We start from the raw sequence: 21,145 nt of genomic DNA, 5'->3' as shown, positions 1-21,145 counted from the left end.
TTTCCTAGTGCTAAAAATTATCTGTCTTACCAAATGATAAAAGTAATCATCAGTCTTAGAGCTGTGAACCCCGTGGGCTACAGTAAAGATCCACGTGGCTACACAAGCACATTGGTACGATAGCAGCATGGACGACATGGCAGTGAACAGCCGCTTTCTGATTGGATCTAAGACCCACCCCACAAATGGAAACTCATCTATGGCACATTATCAATGCTAAGAACCTGTAGTTAACAGGTTTGACCCCAGGGAAGAAATTACTACTACTACTCTGATAAATGACATAGTATCTAAAGGAGCGTTAATGACTTACCCTTCTATCCGTAGTTTAGCGCCTCTCTCAGCCATCATCAGAGAAACAGAGAAGCTTCTTTTTGCAGCAGTTTGTTAACACAGAGATCCCCACAAGTAGTGAAGATACGAAGAATGAGAATGTGGAATGTTCCATCCTAAATGGGATATAAATATCATATCCTGTCCTCTTGAGACAAGGGAATCAATATTAAAGAAGGGATGGAAAGACTGTTAGAGCCAGAGTGGCTTGATGATTATGAGGAAACTATGTTTTCAGACATAGCAGGGCAATTGCACATTTGAAATCAAGCATTTGGGACCTGTACAAGCTCAAAGCAGACAAAATCCTACCACAGAGAGGGGTGATGGGCATGAAGCCCAGTCCCTAGGCAATGAGCGTGGTCATATACCTCAGAATATATGAGAAGCACACATTATACTTTTATTTAAAGCAATGGCCACAAAAAAAAAGGACACAAAGGTGAGTGGGTGTAGAAATGGGGTGGATTTTAAAAAGCTGATGTTGGAGATGAATATTATCAAAATACATTATACAAAATTCTCATAGAACTAATGCAAACTGAGGGAAAGGCAAACAATATCAACACATAAGCAGATAAAACATCTCAAATTTCATTAACCCACCTTGGTATTCTTTCTGAGTTTCTTCTCTTTCTTTCTTTGTTCTGATAGAGTCTTTTGCTTCACTTCTAATAGTGAAATCTTTTTTTCTAATCTTTCACAGGTTCCCGTGGCTCTGAATATACTTTCTGACTCCTTAGCAACGTGGACAGCACCCACCAGCATCTTCCTACCTAAACTTTGTACCCCATTGACCCTATCAAGTTCCCAACTCCAGCTTTGATGAACTAGCTCCAGTTGCCCCCATACACCTTCTTATCCCTTAAAAAAGCCACATGTGCTTTTCATCTATGTGGAATATCTTCCCTTTATTCTCCCCATCACATCAGCAAACTCCAATAGGCTTTCCTAGATAAGGTACTTCACTTCTAAGTCTCTATGACTACTAAAGGCCTATTATTTATCTTCAATATGTAGAATGTATTATATATTATACTATGTTGGTATAAAATAAGCCTCATACTAATTGGCAATTGCTTTTATCTTTCTCTGGACCCTCAATGAGATGAAGATGAATCTCCATGGAAAAGACACTTTTATTCACTGTTATGAATAAAATCCACATAACTTATAGTATCTAATAAGTAATATTATGTGGATGGAAGAAGGCATTATCATTACATATAACTATTATTCAAGATCAAACTCTCATTATGTATCCATATAATTATCTATGCTAATTTAACCAATATAAGTCAAAATACTGCTATGTAATTAATCACTTAACAACAATAATGAAAATCAATGACTTACCTCCAACTCCATTAGCATCAGAAGAAGATATTGATCTCTCTGGAAGTAAAGCTGGTTGGGATTCCTGTGATCTTTAATATAATTAATTTGTAATTAATGTTATAATTAGATATAAATCATACATTTTGAGTTGTGTGTCCATGATAATGTTTGTCCTTTATCTATTTCAGATAAATCAGCATAACCGAAAATTTCTTTATACACAAGTTTTAGGTGTACCGAGTCAGATTATAGAGAACCGAAAACAAAGTTAAGTTTTCTGACTTACTGACTCTACAAGGACATTTCATAAATACAGGAATTTGCCTAATTGACCCATCCTGGTCTAATAAATATTACTCAGAGCTCATAATCATTCCAAGAACATTAAATGCAATTTTCATGACAGTTATTTTATAGTTTTATGGTGGTATGATTATATATTTTACAATTAACTGATTTCAGAGAAGAGTTTGATTTTAGTACATTTATATAGTTGTGTAAGCCTGGCTAAAATCCAATTTTATAATAGAACCCTTACTTCTAAAAGTTGTGTTCATTTGCAATCAACTGCTGCTCTCTTTTTAGGCAACTGTACATCCTTGTTTTTTAAAATAAATTTCTTCTTAAAAAGAATTTACATAAAATTCCATTCACCTGCCTGACAGTTGAATTTTATGTAAGAAGTGGGAAATAGTAAGAGCTGGAGAGGACAGGAACTCCACAAGGAGAGCAACAGAGCAAGAAAATTTGAAGACAGGAAACTTCCCAGAGACTCATACTCCAACCAAGGACTATTCATGGAGATAACCTAGAACCCTGACAATGCAGCCACTTCTGATGAGAACTGATAGACTAAGATCAGAAAGGAGAGGAGAACCTCCCCTATCAGTGGACTTGGGGAGGGGCATGCATGCAGAAAGGGGGCGAGGGTGGGACTGGGAGGGGAGGAGGGAGGGGCTTATGGGGGATACAAAATGAATAAAGTGTAATTAATAAAAGTTAAATAAAAAATTAAAAAAAAGAATTTAAGCTGACTAAGAAGGAGGACCTTGGGTAAGATGATCAATCCTCACTCATAAAGGTAAATGGGATGGACATTAGAAGAGGGAGAGAATAGGGAACAGGACAGGAGCCTACCACAGAGGACCACTGAAAGACTCTACCCAGCAGGGTATCAAAGCATATGGTGAGGCTCATAACCAAACTTTGGGCAGAGTGCAGGGAATCTTACAAAAGAAGAGGGAAATAGAAAGACCTGGAAATGATAGGAGCTCCACAAGGAGAGCAACAGAACCAAGAAATATAAGCACAGGGGTCTTTTCTGAGACTGATATTCCAACCAAGGACTACTCATGGAGATAACCTAGAACCCCTAAATAGATGTAGCCCATGGCAGCTCAGTGTCCAAGTGGGTACTCTAGTAATGGGAACAGGGACTGTCTCTGACATGAACTCAGTGACTGGCTCTTTGATAACCTCCCCCTCAGGAAAGGGCAGCCTTACCAGACCACAGAGAAAGACAATGGAGCCAGTCCTGATGAGACCTGATAGGTTAGGGTCAGAGGGAAAGGGAGGGGGACTTATCAGTAGAATGAGGAAGGGGGAGGGAAGGAGATGAGGGAGGGAAGGTGGAATTGGGAGGGAATGAAGGAGGGAGCTATAGCTGGGATGAAAAACAAATAAACTGCAATTAATATAAAAAATTAAAATTAAAAATAATCTACAATGTATACTTGTGCAATTTTTTACTTTGCACAGTTAATTACTAACGAGCTTATATAACTGTTAATTCACATTCTGCTAGAAGGAAATGAGACTTTTTTATCTACTAACTGCTTGATGTATCCTTGCAATTTTGGCCAGTTATTATTATTATTATTATTGTTGTTAACAATATTGTCATGAACCTTCATCTACAAAAATATGTATATTCACATTTTTTTTCTTTTAAATAGATATCTAGATTTGAATTGCTTGCCTCTGTTGCTGAACTTTACATTTGACTTTCCAAAGAAGCTAACCAACTGCTTTCCAAAGGGACTCTGTTACTATCCATCACAACAGACAATCAATGATTACTTCATGTTGCCCCATCCTGAAAACATTGAGTAATATCAGATAGATTTTTTTGATGTAAACTTTCGTCTACTTGTAATAATTTCTCTTTGAAATTTAATGGATATGTTGTACATTTTCATAAATATTAGCTATTTATTTTTTGTTGACCTGTTTGTACAAGTATTTTGCTGATTTTAGTTGGCCATATGTATTATTGTTTAGCTGAGCACAAGTCCTCTGTTGACTTTATAATTTGTAAGTATTTTCCTTATATAGTTGGATACAAGTCCTGTAATATATAATCGTAAATATTTTCTTTCAATGCGTGTCTTATCCATTCATGTTTATTTTAAGTGGTATTTTTATAATAATGTTTCAAATTTTTAAATATTTATTTTAGGTGTGTACATATGTGCTGAGTGTACGTATATGTACCAGATGCTTACGTGTACATGCAGTGGTCAGAAGAATGCATTGGATCTCCTGAAATTGGAAGTCCAACCTGCTGTGAAACATCCAATATTGGTGCTGAGAAGCAAGCCCATGTCCTCCGCTAGAGCAGCAAGTGCTTTAACTACTGAAGTATATCTCTAGCCCTAATGCTTCTAGTTTGGATGTAGTAGAATTTATAACTTTTCATAAATTTGTTTTTTGTGCAGTAAAAATCTTCTACATAAGTAAAGATCATGAAGATTTTGTTTTATTCTATAATTTTGAGTATACTTTCTGCGTGTTTGTGATAAAGTTCTAAATTTATTTAATTTTATGTGGATAATTTTGCAGTACCAATTGTTAACAAGATTGTCACTAACTCCATTGATCTTATTTTAACTTTTTATTTATTTTTATTTTTTTACAGTTTATTCATTTTTTTATTTTATCCCCCCATAAGCCCCTCCCTCCTCCCCTCCCAATCCCACCCTCCCTCCCCTTTCTGCATGCATGCCACTCCTCAAGTCCACTGATAGGGGAGGTTGTCCTCTCCTTTCTGATCTTAGTCTATCAGTTCTCATCAAAATTGGCTGCATTGTCCTCTACCTAGGCCTGGTAAGGCTGCTCCCCCCTCAGGGGGAAGTGATCAACGAGCAGGCCAATCAGATTATGTCAGAGGCAGTCCCTCTTCCCATTACTATGTAACCCACTTGGACACTGAACTGCCTTGGGCTACATCTGTGCAGGAGTTCTAGGTTATCTCCACAAATAGTCCTTGGTTGGAGTGTGAGTCTCTGGGAAGTTCCCTGTGTTCAAATTATCTTGTTCTGTTGCTCTGCTTGTGGAGTTCCCATCCCCTCCAGCTCTTACTATTTCCCACTTCTTACATAAAATTCCATTTACTCTGCCCATCAGTTGGCCATCAGGCTCAGCATCTGCTTTGACAGTCTATACTGCAGAAGCTTTCAGAGGCCCTCTGTGGCAGGTTCCAAGGTTGCTTCCTGTTTTCTTCTGGCTTTCAGAGGCCCTCTGTAGCGGGTTCCGAGGTTGTTTCCTATTTTCTTTTTCTTCTGATGTCCATCCTCTTTGCCTTTCAGGATGGGGATTGAACATTTTAGTTAGGGTCCTCTCTTTTGCTTAGTTTGTTTAGATGTACAGATTTTAGTGGGTTTATTCTATGTTGTATGTTTATATGAGTGAGTATATACCATGCGTAGTTACTTTTAAGTTACTGTGACCCATTATCTTATACAACTTCTTTTGAGAAAGAGTTTTTTCTTTGGCTTATAGATTCATGGATTCACTCCATTATAGTGGGCAGTGTCATCGCTGCAATGGCACTACCACGTGGTGGGAACCTTCAACCCATGGGAGCACAGTGTTAGGCAGGGAACAAAATCCTTGGGCCAAAGTGAACCTTTTTTAGGTCTGTCCCCAGTGTTACACTTCCTCTAGCAATGCTTCCTACCCTGGTAATCCCATAATCTCCCCAAACAATGTCACCAATTGGAGACCAGATTCTCAAACACAAGAGGCTAAGGGCAAGTCCCATTCAAACCACAGCAGGCATTTCATTAACAACACATTTGTCCTTACTAAGAGTGTTTATTTCTATACTTACAAGTTGCTTATGATAACCATTGGCTTGTTTTCAAACCATATTTTATATTGAGTCTGTTCTGCAGGAACAAAATTGCTGTATATTGTGGCCATCCCTGCTCCTTGAATAACTGTTCTCACCAACCGAGATACTCACAGTGGTAGACTTGCTTCATACAAAAAGACTTTAAACTGTGCTGTTCTTACACAAATCAGTAGCAGCTTGCAAGAATAAATACATACAAACTTGCCTACTCTGGCCAATGTGTACAGCTCTGGAATGACTTTTTTTTTTTTTTAACAATATCATGTCGTGTTATGGATGTTTGTGGGAAGAATTTTCTGAACACTTTACATAGCCTTTGTTGGAATGTTCTCCCCGGTTCAGATTTTTATAGGGGAAAAATATGTTGTTTAACCTCATTTCAGCACACTTTCCCACAGGAGTTCCATCCAATTATATCATAAAGTAATTTTGGAACATCTGTGTCCATATGGCAGATTGAATCTACGTGTTTATTCCCTGCACCCTACAGAATGTCCTCAAAATAGCACTCATGAAATAAAGCATTCCTCAATGACAGAGAGAAAAATGAGAAGAAGAAACAGGGAAAATGACACTAATATTTTGAAAATATGATCTTAACTGACCAGTGAGATATGAAAATTATCTATCACCAAGAGTGTCAGAATTATCTAAGTTAGCAACACACCAGAAATGCAGACGGCTTGGGTATTTAAGCTACAAGATGCCATTTACTTTGCTGGCAAAATAGAGCTAAATTAGAAGAAAAGGGAAGTCTTTCTGCTCTGGAATTCCCAGCTCATTCTGGATATCTGGAAAGATACTCTCCATATACTTGATAGACTGAGGTTCTGTCATACAGAAAGACTAAACTAGGAAAAGCCTATGTTAGGGGACACCATTGGTATCTGAGGTCATCCTGGGCTACCCACAGAATAGAGTACTCTAAGTGAAATGTCTAGGTCAGGAATAAGCTCTAAAAATAATGAGAATGGATGGTTCTTCATAAATTAGGGCCTCACTATCATTGTACTCTACATAACTATAGTTGCAACATGTTTATGTCCTAGTTTTGATTCCATTGCTATGATAAAATACCTTCTTAAAAAGCAACTTAAGGTAGGAACAGTCTATATAGGCTCAGATTTCCAGGTTATAGGTCTTCATAACATGGAAGTTAAAACAGCAAGAAATTAAAACACATCATATTCATAGTCAAAAGCAGAATGAATAATACATGAAAAGGTACTACTCATATAATGTTTTCTACTCTTATACTGTCCACGACACAAGCCCATGGAATGGTGCCATCCATAGTGCGATAGGTTTTCCTAAATCAATGAACATATTGAAGCCATTCCCCTCACCCATGAACAAGCCCACCAGCCAATCTAATCTAGACAATCCTTAACTGAGATTGTTTTCAGGTGATTCTAGTTGCATTGACAATTGTAACTAATTATCACAGCCAAGCCAACTAATTTGTATTAGCTCTTAACTATGAATGCATTAATGTGGAGTGACCAGACATTTTAACAGAGGTAGTGATAAGAAATACATAAATTAAAACAAACAAGTTAGGAAATTTATACCAAATAGGGACAATCTAAGAAACAGAAAATATTTCTCTGAAGACTAGGATTTCTAGAAAGCTAAGATGACAAATTATTAAAACAAAGACAGATGTTACAGCAAAGATTAATGGCACAAGACTGTAATTCTAGTAATTTAGGAGATTAAGGCAAGAGGATCACAAATTCAAGGTCGGTCTAAGCTACTGAATAAACTCAAGGATTGCCTGTGAAACTGAAAAACACTATTTCTCAAAATAAAAAGTAAAAAGAGACTGAAGATATAACTCAGTGATGGAGTGCTGGCCTAGCATTCATCATTCATTTGTACTGAGAAAACAAAACAAAAACAAACAAACAAAAAACAAAACAAACAAAACAGGTTCCACAGAGAAGCAAAAGCACAGCATAACTAGCATGTAATAAGTACTCAATAAATATTTATTGAATGGATAAAACCGTTTAAATGTTATAGGATGTGTATACAAAATTAATTTATAATGTTCTATATAAAATATAAGAGATATCCTCATCAGAAGATTAAAATATTAAATATTAAAAGGCAGAAGTGAGAAATATTAATTAGAGTATCAGTTTAAATTACTCAATATATTCATGAAAATGTATGGGAGAAAGAAAAATAAATATGGAGTTGAAGGTGACCGATGGTAAGGGCAAGAAAATTACTCAAAAGTAGCACAAAAAAACTTGTAACACTGGTGAACAGTCATGTAGACTCCAGATAACCTAATGAAGATGTACAAAAGCCAACATCAAGATTATATTGCTAACTTTATAGAACATGTGATGTAAAAAGAAACTCTCAAAACCTTCAAAAAAGAGGATAAAAATTCTCTGCAAAGTATCAGAACATGAACAACATTAAATGTATTGATGCAAAGCTAGAGCAATGTCTTTACACATCAGGGTGAAAATTATTTTCATCCTTGAATTCTATACCCAGCAAAACTGTCAAATGGTATGAAGGTAGAATTACTAAAATTTCAGAAATATATTGCTTCTCAATTTTATCTGCAGTTTACTTCATACCAGCAAAGTAGATCATAGTGCATAAAAATGAGAACTGAAACCTAGAGAAAAAGATGTGAATATTAGAAAAGGGTTCTAGACAATAACAAACAGAAAATGCAGCATAACAGTTCTGTAAAGAATCATCAGCCTAAATAACACAGTAAACCACAGGATTCCAGAAGAGAAATGTCTAAGAAGAGCAATAGACACTAACTGAACATTTTACAGTTCCATAGAAGTGATAAATCTCAAAGAATTTGTGTGTATATTAAGAGTGGTAAATAGAAATATGTCCAAAAGAAATGTTACAATCATTAAACTCAGAAAAAAATAGTATAAGGAGCAAAATATAATTATAATTTATTTTGTGACTTAACTGTGAGTAGTTTTGTGGAGCTAATATAATAGAAACATTGAATATTATTCTATATTTATACTATTAAGTTTTAAAGATAAAATCAGGGAAATATGTATGGGCAGATAGAAGAAAAAAGGAAAATAATTTGTAATGCTCATATTAAGAAGCCTGTATGTATCTATATTTTAAAATATCATAATTTTATTTGTTATTTAAACTGCAGAGGAGATAAATGAATAGACACTAAAACAGTTTTCTTGTAGGAATAATAATCAGGAGTGAAAAGTGTGGAGCTGTGAGTTTCTGTCTTTATTGGATGAGTCTGCTAACACCATTTGAGTTTTTTTAATTTTTTTTTATTAATTACACTTTATTCATTTTGTATCCCCCCATAAGCCCCTCCCTCCTCCCCTCCCGATCCCACCCTCCCTCCCCTTTCTGCATGCATGCCACTCCCCAAGTCCACTGATAGGGGAGGTTCTCCTCTTCTTTCTGATCTTAGTCTATCAGTTCTCATCAAAATTGGCTGCATGGTCCTCTACTGTGGCCTGATAAGGCTGCTCCCCCCTCAGGGGGAAGTGATCAACGAGCAGGCCAATCAGATTATGTCAGAGGCAGTCCCTCTTCCCATTACTATGTAACCCACTTGGACACTGAACTGCCATGGGCTACACCTGTGCAGGGGTTCCAGGTCATCTCCATGAATAGTCCTTGGTTGGAGTATGGGTCTCTGGGAAGTTCCCTGTGTTCAAATTATCTTGTTCTGTTGCTCTGCTTGTGGAGTTCCCATCCCCTCCAGCTCTTACTATTTCCCACTTCTTACATAGAATTCCATTCACTCTGCCCATCAGTTGGCCATCAGGCTCAGCATCTGCTTTGACAGTCTATACTGCAGAAGCTTTCAGAGGCCCTCTGTGGCAGGTTTCAAGGTTATTTCCTGTTTTCTTCTGGCTTTCAGAGGCCCTTTCTCAGACAACTAGGAATAGTGCTTCCTCAAGATCCAGCCATACCACTCCTAGGCATATACCCAAAAGAGGCACAAGTACACAAAAAGGACATTTGCTCAACCATGTTTGTAGCAGCTTTATTTGTAATAGCTAGAAGCTGGAAACAACCCAGATGCCCCTCAACTGAAGAATGGATGCAGAAACTGTGGTACATCCATACAATGGAGTATTACTCAGCAATGAAAAATAAGGAAATCATGAAATTTGCAGGTAAATGGTGGGACCTGGAAAGGATCATCCTGAGTGAGTTGACCCAGAAGCAAAAAGACACGCAGGGTATATACTCACTCATATAAACATACAATATAGAATAAACCCACTAAAATCTGTACATCTAAACAAACTAAGCAAAAGAGAGGACCCTAACTAAAATGTTCAATCCCCATCCTGAAAGGCAAAGAGGATGGACATCAGAAGAAAAAGAAAATAGGAAACAACCTCAGAACCTGCTACCATTTGAGTTTTTAAATTATGCTTTCATCCATACTTAATTTGAAATGTAAAAAGTAAAATAATGACGAGCATGCTTGCATGCGGTCTTCTAAATATGCATTGTAAAAGTCATTCTACTGATTTTCGTTGCTTCCAAACTGCATCAAATTAAGTCAACCCACGAGGGGGAACTTGAATCCGACAAGGCACTTACTAGAATGGACAAAGCCAACACTAACTGTGAGTCAAGTTCTATCAGCTTGTCAGGAAACCCCGTGTAGAGATGAGGTGGTTGCCCCCCTTGTTTCTGATGGAAAAACAAGTCTGCCTTAGGAAATGCTCATTTCATACCTTGGATTTGGTTTCCCCTCCAGATACCATCTAAGATGGATGCATGATAATTAAAATGTGCAAAAACAGATGTTTCTAGGTCTCAGTCAGGCACTGAGCAAATGTTTTCATGTGTCATTTCTTCCAGTAACTGTGCATGCAAATCACAAGAATGGCATTTCAAATTCCTACGATTGCTGTAACAAATTAGCACAAACTTGGTGGAATAAAACAATGGGAACTTATTACCTCATGTTTCTAAGGGCCAAAGATTCAAGCTCAGAGTGTCAGCAGGGCTGAGCTCATGCTGAAGGCTTGTAGGGCGACTCCTTCCTGGCCTTTTATATCTTCTGGCAGATGCAAGGCTGTTGCTTAGTGTATGGTTGCCTAACTCCACTTCATACTTCTGTCTTCACATGTGTTTCCACTTTTGTGCTTGTCTCTGTGTTTGGGTGTCTCCTATAAGGATGGCTGCCATGGACTTAAGGCCAATACAGATAATCCACAGTCTCATTTTAAAACTTCTTGCTTAATGACATCTGTAAAATACTTCTGCCAAATAGGATCTCATTCACAGACTGAGCGGGTCAGGATATGGATATGCTGCTATTCAACCCATGTACAGGAGAATGAAAGAATAAAAAGCTACATCCTATTCGCTTTAGTAGCAAGTTGTATTTAGGCAATGCTAAACCTGAAATGTGTTGTCCTGGAGAATGGAAGAAGAAAGGAGCCAAGAAATTGTGGAATTCTGGAGATAGTTCTGAAAACCAGCCATGGATTCTTCTCTTTTTGGATCTAGCTCTAACCTCCTTCCAATTTTATTGCAGCAATAAACTTGTTGGGCTTGTTGTCTGTTTCAAGACAATGTTATGAAGGAAACCAGTGTTGACTTGAAATTTTCAATTGCTTCAGTTCGGGAATAAGTGAAAGTGAAGTCTTAGCAATGCCAGTCGAAATTTCCCCGAGCAGCATAAGGTATTTTTATCACTATAAAGAAAACACATTTAACATAATTTGACAATTTCAAAAATCTCCTGTTTTAAAAGCTCTGTCATCCCATATTTATTGGGACATCAAGGAGCTTGGATAACCCTTTTATGGAAGGTTGACTCCATGCACATAATTTTCATGTATAAACCTGAGGCTTGAAATGCGTCACGAGTAGACTCCTACCAATACTTTCTGGTATTATTTTTGCTATTGATCAACAAACTTGTTAAAAAAATCAGTGCTGATTCCATTGACTTATTTGTCATGCTGCTTAGGTTTAACTGTGTTCTTGTTTAAACACTGCTTATAGTCCTTCAGAAGAAATAATCCTTGGATTCCAGGTTGTCAGAGTAAGTGATTAAGGCAAGGAGACATATCCCGCTTTGTTCATTGAGGTCTAAATTGTTTCTTACAGATTTTCTCTTGTCTTTGTGAAATATATGCTTGCATTCCTTTAAAATTAGTCCCAAGTATTAAATTATTTGTTCATTGAATTATTAGCAGTCGCATGCATATGGCAAAAATTCAACAATAATAAGTGTTTCTATTACTAGTTTTGTTACCATCATCGCTGTTGGATAATGGCTTTCTCGGGGCTCAGCTCTTACTCTGCCATTCCTTTCTTTTTGTCTAAATCATTCTACTGTGTAAATCATTACATTTTTGCCTACATTGTTACATTCATGAATGTAATAGAGTGGTGTATTACATTCATGTTATTTTTGTAAATTACTCACTCCTAAGACTCATAGTTTGTGCTCAGCCTTCATCTCACACTTCTAGGATTTGGTTGGCAGGACGGTATGTCTAAATGTTCTTGTCTTTTGATCTCAATCACAGGCTGTTACTTATTTGTGTATTTGCTAGTACCTGAATGATAACTCCTGGAATATATATTCTAGAACTTCTCCTTAAGTGTACTACTTTCATCTATAATCTCTGCTTCCCCAAAAGAAATGCCCGTTTCTAGTCTTTCACACAAACTTGAGACCTGCATTCCAAACTTCCTACTTATAATCTCTACTACGCTATTTCCTTAAACCCAAAGACCTAAATGTTTTTCCTTCACAAGTAACTTTTTACCAGACTCACTTAGTAGGAATAATATGTTTTCAAGCCCTCTAACTTGAAGCCATGAAGAAATTTTGAGGGCAGCCTTTTTCACTAAAAGATGGGATCCTTTCTGATACATGAACGTTCTCTTTGAATATTATATTTTTTTTCTTTTCTTTTTTTATTATTTTTTTCTTTTTAGTTACATTTTGTTAACTCTGTGTCCCAGCTGTATCCCGCTCCCTCATTCCCTCCCCAACCCCACACTCCCTCCCTGGTCTCCTCCCTGCCCCTTTCCAAGTCCACTGATAGAGGAGGACCTCCTCCCCTTTCATCTGACCCTGTTTTATCAGGTATCTTCAGGGCTGGCTGCAAAGTCCTCCTCTGTGGCCTAACAGACTGCTCCTCCCCGGGGGGGGGGGGGGCAAACAGCCTGCCCTTGAGATCCTGTTAGAAATAGTCCGTGTTCCCCTTACTTTGGAAAACTACTTGGTTACTGAGCTACCACGGGCCACATCCGAGCAGAAGTTCTAGGTTATATCCATAGATGGTCCTTGGTTGAGTGTCAGTCTCAGAAAAGACCCTGTGCCCAGATATGTTTGGTCCTTGTAGAGCTCCTATCCTTTCCATATCATACTAACTTCCCTTCTTTCATATGATTCCCTGCACTCTGCCGAGGGTTTGGTTATGAGTCTTAGTGTCTGCTTTGAAACACTGCTAGGTAGAGTCTTTCAGATGCCTTTTGTGGTAGACTCCTGTCATAAGTTCAATGCACATCCCATTTGTCTTTCTAAATGAGGATTAATCACCTTCACCTGTGTCCACTTTCTTGATTAATATAATATAATTCATAATTATATATAAGATACAATATATAATAACTTCCCCAGTGTCAGGTCCTTTCCTTCCTCTTCTCTGTCTTTCATGAAGCATTCATGTATTTCAGTCACACTATAAACCTTTTGCTACTCTGAGGAATTGTTCCCCTCTCACCAGGAAAGCACTTTAGGTGTGTAGATTTCATTATGTTTATCATATCTTGTAGGTCTATATAAGCGAGTATATACCAAGTTTGTCTTTCTCCTTCTGGGATACTTCACTCAGAATGATCTTTTCTAGATCCCACCACTTGCCTGAAAATTTCATGATTTCCTCCATGTTCATAGCAGCTTTATTTGTAATAGCCAGAACTTGGAAACAACCCAGATGTCCATCAACGGAGGAATGGATACAGAAATTGTGGTATTTTTACACAATGGAATACTACTCAGCAATCAAAAAGGAGGAAATCATGAAATTTGCAGGCAAGTGGTGGGATCTGACACTCAACCAAGGACCATCTATGGAATTTGAGGCTTCTAGCATCATTGTGTTTGTCCTCACTATCTTCCTGTCACTGTCAACCTGATAAGTACTTCCACTCTGGACATCCTAAGTGACACACATACAGTTTTTTGTTTTGTTTTGTTTTGTTTCTTAAGATTAGCCATTATTTGTAATGATGTCTGTTAAGGACTATCCTCTGTCATACCTGTAAGGACTTTCATTTCCATACTGTAGAATGGGTTGTAAATGCCTTTCATTCAACTCTAGATAGCATATCTATCAATATGGTAATTCATTAATAAGAATATAAGAGCCTGGGAAGACAAATCAATTGGTAAAATGCTTGCCGTAAGAGGACCTGAGCTTGATACTCAACAACCACATAAAAAAAAGCTGGGTACAGCTGCATACATCTCTAATACCAGTGTTTGGGGAGTGAAAATGGGGAGGGGGTGGGGTGCTAGGAGCTTCTTTGCTAGCCACCCTAGCCAGAATAGCAAGTTCCAGGTACAATGAGAAACATTATCTCTGCATGAGTGTATACAATGACAGAGAGACAGAGACAGACAGACAGAGACCAATAGAGACCGACAGAGAGAGAGAGACAGATGCAGACAGAGAGATATAGACCAAGAGAATAAAAAAGAACATAGTCTTATCAATGTAAATGAGTATTTCTAATTTTCCAATAAATTATAGTTAATAGTGAAATAGATACATGAAAATAGAGATACATGGAGAAGTACAGAGACCTCTGCCACCATAATCATGTCTATTTGTCTATATCAAATCCATTCAGTCTATATAAAAACCTTATCTGTCTTTTAAGAAATATAATTGGACACTTCCCCCCTAATTAAGTAAAGAACTTGCTAAAAACATCATACTCATACATTTCTATTTTACCATAATGTGTCAACTATTACTATGTAGATAGACAACTCATGTTCTTTCCTAGTTTGTCACATTTTCAAATAAAGCTATCTTCATTTCATACTATTTCCCTGAGACATTATGCTAGAAGGACAATTACCAGACCAAAAGTTATAAGCTTTTTTAATAGTTTTCATACTTATTACCAGATTGACTTCCAGCAAATCTGGTTATTCATTCATTTGGGGCTTATACTCAGGGTAATTTATGGTATCAAGAAAAAGAGTTATATCATAAGGAATACTAAGGGCATCTGTGGTCAACTGCCACATTCAGGAACAAGCATCACATTATGAAAAGCTCAACACCACACATGGTGTTCACAAAATGTGCAGAGAACTCAGGTCACAACCTCCCCCACACTCTGGAAATGCAGTGTTTAAACTCATTGCAAACTCAGCAGCCAGCTGGAGGTCTAAGCAGTAATCCCAATTCTCTGTGCTAATGGGGAGTTACTACTGACCTGCACATCTGCGTGTTTAGTTTGGAGATAATTTTTAATAAACTGTTGTCACTTGAAAAGAAACAGTCTGGACAATGTATGGCCCATTTGGGATCCTGAGAAAATAAACAATGGAGGCAATGGCTCCTGCTTGTCTTTGCAGCCATTTCTGGAATGTGCTTTCCGGAGACTTCCTTTTTCTCTGTAGCAGAAGGTTTTACTTAAAAATAATGCTGTTTATTTCACATGTCTTAGAGGCCCTCTTTTGAAGAACCACAGTCATGAATGGCTTTAGACTCTTGCTTCGAAGCAACCAATTCATCCTGCTGCTGCTATTTCTCTTGCATTTTCACAGTCTGGGTCTGGATATGGACAGTCAATCTGCTGCAGAAGTCTGTGCCACACACACAATTTCACCAGGACCTAAAGGTGAGGAAGAAACCTCATATTTTGTATGATACGTAGGACCTCTTCCCTCACCTCAAATCCACCCTAGCTGCTAGGTGACTTCTCTCCCCGTCCCCACTAGTTTTCTCTGACTTCCCATCTATTTTGGAAATCAGTCGACTGTTAGTGTAGGCTTCCTTTGGTAGTGGGGAAGAGAAGGTGAGAATAGGTGGAACCCTGTGTTATGAGTCTGATGGCAATCACTGAGGACAGTGAGAGACTCTTCCATTACATCTAAAGGGAGATAAGGACTCATAGCCACTTTGATTAAACCACCTTTCTTTATTATAAGGCTACAACCCTTCCTCTCTTTTCTCACTCACATTGATTCTAAAAAGAAATTGAGCTAGGAAGTCAAAAACAATTTTTTTTTCCCGAAGTATAGCATACGTTTTGTAATTAATGGTCTCCTAAGTCCCAGTGAGGAAGATTGTTTTTTAATTAAGGATCAAAAGTAGTATATAAATAAATGATTTTTTTCATATATTTGAAAGTGGAATCTCTGAGGTCAGCTGCCTTCAGCTGTAGAATAATAGAATATTGCTTCCCCAACCCCGCCCAAGTAGAGTCAAGGTCTAAGGTCTGAATATGCTTCTAGCACTGGTTGTTGTTTTGTTTTTTAAAATAAATCTGTTTTTTCTGGTTTTAGCTCTTACCGTTTTGTTCTGAAAGTGGTCACTGCACTGCAGATTGGTTCTCTCCTATTAGTAATTTATTCTATGCTTCCCAAGGCTATTGGGTAGAAGAATTGTAGCTGCTTAAAATCTCAAGTAGAAAAAAAAATTTAAAAGAAGAAAGAAAAAACAAAATATGCTCAATTCTTGTCAGTTATTTAAATTTGTGTTCCTTAAAGTGCACTTTTCTTAATCAGTGAATTAATTTTCTCCTAAGATTGCAATCCAACTTCTATAACCTTTGATACCATAAAATAAATGCAAGGAGTTACAGGGAGACCTTGGGGCTTCCAAATAATTTCTTGGGTGAATAAATGAATAATGTAAGGGCAAATGTTCAGAAAGAAGAGTTTTGGTTAGAAATAGTATTTACTTAAATCTATAGCTGCGTTTTTCACAGACTACAAGGAGAATGTGTTTTCCCTGTGGTGTCATGAAGACTGGATATTGAACGTTTTCTCAATTGTGCAACTAAAAGAATCTCGTTGAGTTTTTTCCCCCCTTGAAGAAAAGCTACAATTTTCACAAAGGAATAAGGATGTGCAAGAAGCTCGTAATTAAATACCCTAGACATAATGCATTCTTATGCAACAACTGTATTCCTTCTACTTCAATTACTGGACATTGACTTTATAAAGCCAGGCCCTGTTTTAGGCACAGCAGAACACTAAGTAATATATCAGCGTCATGAGCAATAAAGAGATACATTGTTTGGCATAGGTTTTCTGAGAAGGTATTGAGTTTACTCTCAGACAAGATTCTGCAGAGCAGAGGAGGACAGAATTCGTATAGACAAGAGCAAGACTACAGAGTAAGTTTGAGGAAAGGACTCATTAGGTTTTGCTTTTCAAAGGCTGCTTGCAATACGTAGTAAAATCTTAAATATTTGCAAAATTAGCCAAGTACCGCAGCATTCAGGAGATTGAAGCAGGGAAATTGCAAGCTCAGGGTGACCCTTGTCTGCCTACAGACACCAAATTAATTTAAGAAAAATTGAAAGTCTTTATAAGAAAAAAAAGGTACTACCTTTTAAAAAACATAAACCACTTTATTTCATTTTATCACTTCAATCTATACACAGTGTTTATTGAAAACCAGTACCATCCATGAGCCTTCTCTAGTCATTTCTTCACCTAGTGCAAAGGTGGAATCTGGTCATTAAAGATGCAGATACAGTTTGAAAGCTTGGAAGCCTGACACTCTTCCTGACCTAAGGGAGAGCTGTGAACAGATCATAAGCCATTGTGGAAGGATGGAGATGTGAGTGAGCCTTGAAAGAGGAGCTGAGAGGAGCACATTGAAACACAGTGTTTTAGAACCAGTTACCTTCTCAGTAAAGAGATTCCATGATTCTAGAAGGTGCCAGAATACTTCCAAAGTTCTAGGAACCATGTCAGATGACTTGAGTTTGAATGTAAGATAAGGAACCCGTCCTAGCACTTGTCTTTGTGCAGCAAGCTTGGGAATTGATTACAAGCTGACCTCCTAGCTGACTTGCATCTTTAAGAACTGCCTTCACAGAGCTGCAACCTCAGAGTGTTTGCTACTGTCTTTCCTTCTCTGGGCACAGTATTAGAGGTGGATTCACACACAGGGTACCTTCTTTCAAATGTAAACCACATCTCATTCCAGGTAGAACTATAATTGCCCCTCCCCAACTCCAAGGAAGGCAGGCCTAATCACTGTGCTCCTCACGAGGAAGGAGCATCATGGCCAAGTAGACATTTTAAAGAGCCAAAATATACTTTTTTTTCTTCAGAATCTTTTTATTTTCCTATAATCAAACCGGTGCATGCTTTTCTCCATGGCTAATCATCTCATTTCCATGTTTACCAGCACAGCAGTGCTGTGAGCAGAAATTTCTACATTCTTGGAGAAACAGACAATTAAAGGAACTTAACTCTAAATTTCTTTTGGAGAGTGGAAACTAAATAAATTATTCAGACTTGCAGATGAAACACCAATAATGCTATCCAGATATAGAATATGCTGTTCAACAGACAGACAAGCTTTTCTGCATATTTCCAAAATGCATTCAACTGGAGGAAAAGCATTAGATTCTATTTGAGCTACTCAGGCTTCAGCTTTTTTATTGAAAACAAAACAAAACAAAAAAAAACTGGTCCTTTGTCATACATATTTCTTATTTCTAAGATAAAATACTCACCATAAATTAATCTTGTACAGATACCATTAATGCATTTTTTAACAAATCTGGCTTCTCTTTCTTTTGCCTGTCTCTCAAGTGCACCGAGTTACAATTTTTGAGTCAAGTTACCAAAACTTCTTTACTCAAAGTTTCCATTATATTTCTTTCTACCTGAAATGTTCATTTTATACTGGTTGGCAAGAAATGTTCTTTTTTTAATTTTTATTCCTACCATGGCAGTTTCTTTTAGCAACTTAGGTGAAATTCTGACCTCTGGTGGTTTTAGTTGAAAACAACATGGATGAGAAAAATGAAGAAAAACTTTATAAAGACTTTTAAATTAATAAGAGGCATTTGGAGGCTGCCTACCAAACTGAAAAGAAAAATAGTACATTGTGATGTTTGAGTTACAAAGCATCCATATTTAGCATTAATATCCTAAGCATATACGCAAGAAAAGAATCTTTATGGAGGCCAAGTTGAGTCCTCAAGTTCAGCCAGAGCTACAGTTAGTTCTTCTTGAGCTGCCTTCTTGCCCTCTGGTTTGTATCTAGTCATGCCATGCCATGGTCGTTTGGTTTCACAAGCCAGGATTAGAAAAACAGATCTACGAGATCAGTGTATAACACGGTATAGGAGCATATTGATTAGGTCACCTCTACCTATAAGTTGCCAGTTCTTTGCAAGTGACTTTCACAGAGCACTTCCACAAGTAGCCTGGCTTCGTTAACTTTTATATTCCACGCTGTGGGGGTCTGGAGCCATCTTTTCCTCTCTTGCCTTTGTGTAGATACCAAGAAAACACCTCAAAGCTAGGGTAGGAGGGGAGTATAAAATCCTGATCCACCAAAGTGTAAAGATGAATCAGGGAGTGGTGAATGGTAGTGATTTTAAAAATTATTTCTCTCACTTTTAATAAGGCATACCCCTTATTCTGTACTTCTTCCCAATTCTCTTATGTAATTATTTGGCTATGTACAAATCAATTCCTAGGACCATAACCACAGGCTCTTGCATATTGATAAAACTCATGGGCTTTGGAGAAATATATATGTGATTTGAGCTCTTCAACTTATTTAGCTATGATATCCTAAACCTTTGGTGTCCAGGGCTTTCAAAGAGATAAAAGAATGTCATACACATTAAATACTTATTTTAAAACTAAACCAAATCTAGCATCCAGCTTAGCTATCACTATTTCTGTGTCTTCTTCTATTGCTCTTACTGGTCACCATAAGCTTCTCTTCACTTCCATTAAAAAAAAATATTCATAGGTTTGTTGAATTGTATCTCCAAATATACCTCTACCCCCCCCCAAATTTAAAAATTTAAAAAAAAAAACACCACAGCTTTCTGCCCCCTTTGGAAACTTCATATTAGCTTCTAGTCTCAACCTCAAACACATTTCACTCTTCCATGGCACAAAAACCCAAGGCTCCAGTTTTCATTCACTTATATTTCCCTCTTTCTGTAGTTCTCCAGTTGGATTTATGATCCTTTTATTACTAAAGTGGTAATAATACTGTGTTTGTAATGGGGATTAAATGAACTTCAGTACACACCTAGTCAAAGCCTTGGTTCTCTCACCTGTAACATATAGAAAGGAATTTTTTAACTACTTCATGCTGTCCTGGTGAGGAAGAATGACTTGAGCCACATGAAAGACTTAGTATAATATTGGACATAGCCTCAGGGACATCTATAAATGTGACCAAATAAAAGCTTTAGCAAAAGCCAAAGGAGAATAAAACTGGTTCTTACTTTTTGTTACTTTTTCTTTCTTCATTAAGAAACACATCATCAGCTACTTCCTATCCTAGGCAACAGATTCCATTGTCCTCCAGTCATTGTAGGGAGGTGTAGGCCAGACAACTTGTCTGTCCCTCACTTTTCTTGCTTTAGTCTATGAAACCCAACTTGTATAACTGGTAACTCTTTTAAAGTGCTTTTATCAACCCTCAAGTTCATGCTGTTTTATCTTAATGAGTCTTCTTGTTTTTATGCATCAACTGTTTGATCTGCAATCTTCTATCATTTCATAAAAGTCTTTTAAATAATATTGTATAGCTATTTTCTTTGCTCTTTTAGGAACGAATTGTAAATACAGTCCAACAAAAGCCTGAACTGCAGATACTCAAGTGAAATGGCATCTAAATAATTTCATATTTTTGTGTTATTTACTGTTATTGTGCTTGATTTGAGAACTCTGTAAGCATCATTTTATGTCTCTTGTGGCCACTTGACAATACTTGTGTCTTTTTAGCAAATTACATGCACATCACTTTAGAGTTTACAAAAAAAGTTCATCTGTTATTTCAAATTTAGCACCGCTGACATATATGGGGATTACTGCCCCTGTTTTAAAGAGAAGAAAACTCAGGCACACTGATCTTGCTTATGGTTCCACTGAACCACTATGGGCAAGTATTTTGAAGAGAAATAAAACCCAGTTTATTTTCTATTGGGGGTTGGTCTGGTGCTATATCTCTATCTCTATTTCTATCTCTATCTTTATCTCTATCTCTGTCTCTGTCTCTAGCTCTAGCTCTACCTATATCTGTCTGTGTATCTATCTATCTATCTATCTATCTATCTATCTATCTATCTATCTAT

The 21,145-nt window shown here is 37.3% G+C and overlaps 1 protein-coding gene across 1 annotated transcript in view; it reads left to right on the top strand.

Moving 5' to 3' along the window:
- Window positions 1–15,482: 15,482 nt before the first annotated feature.
- The window catches only part of Colec10 (collectin subfamily member 10), a 46,966-nt gene continuing 41,303 nt past the window's right edge, over window positions 15,483–21,145 (top strand). The window contains exon 1 of the mRNA XM_055626545.1: window positions 15,483–15,691. Coding sequence (XP_055482520.1) covers window positions 15,544–15,691 — 148 coding nt within the window. The 5' untranslated portion in view covers window positions 15,483–15,543. The remainder of the gene's footprint in view (window positions 15,692–21,145) is intronic.

This window comes from Psammomys obesus, unplaced genomic scaffold (assembly GCF_907164565.1).
Source record: "Psammomys obesus unplaced genomic scaffold, mPsaObe1.curated_primary_1811, whole genome shotgun sequence".
NCBI classification, from domain to species: Eukaryota; Metazoa; Chordata; class Mammalia; order Rodentia; family Muridae; genus Psammomys; species Psammomys obesus.
Note: the sequence above shows the minus strand (reverse complement) of the source record. Positions and strands in the feature narration are given on the sequence as shown.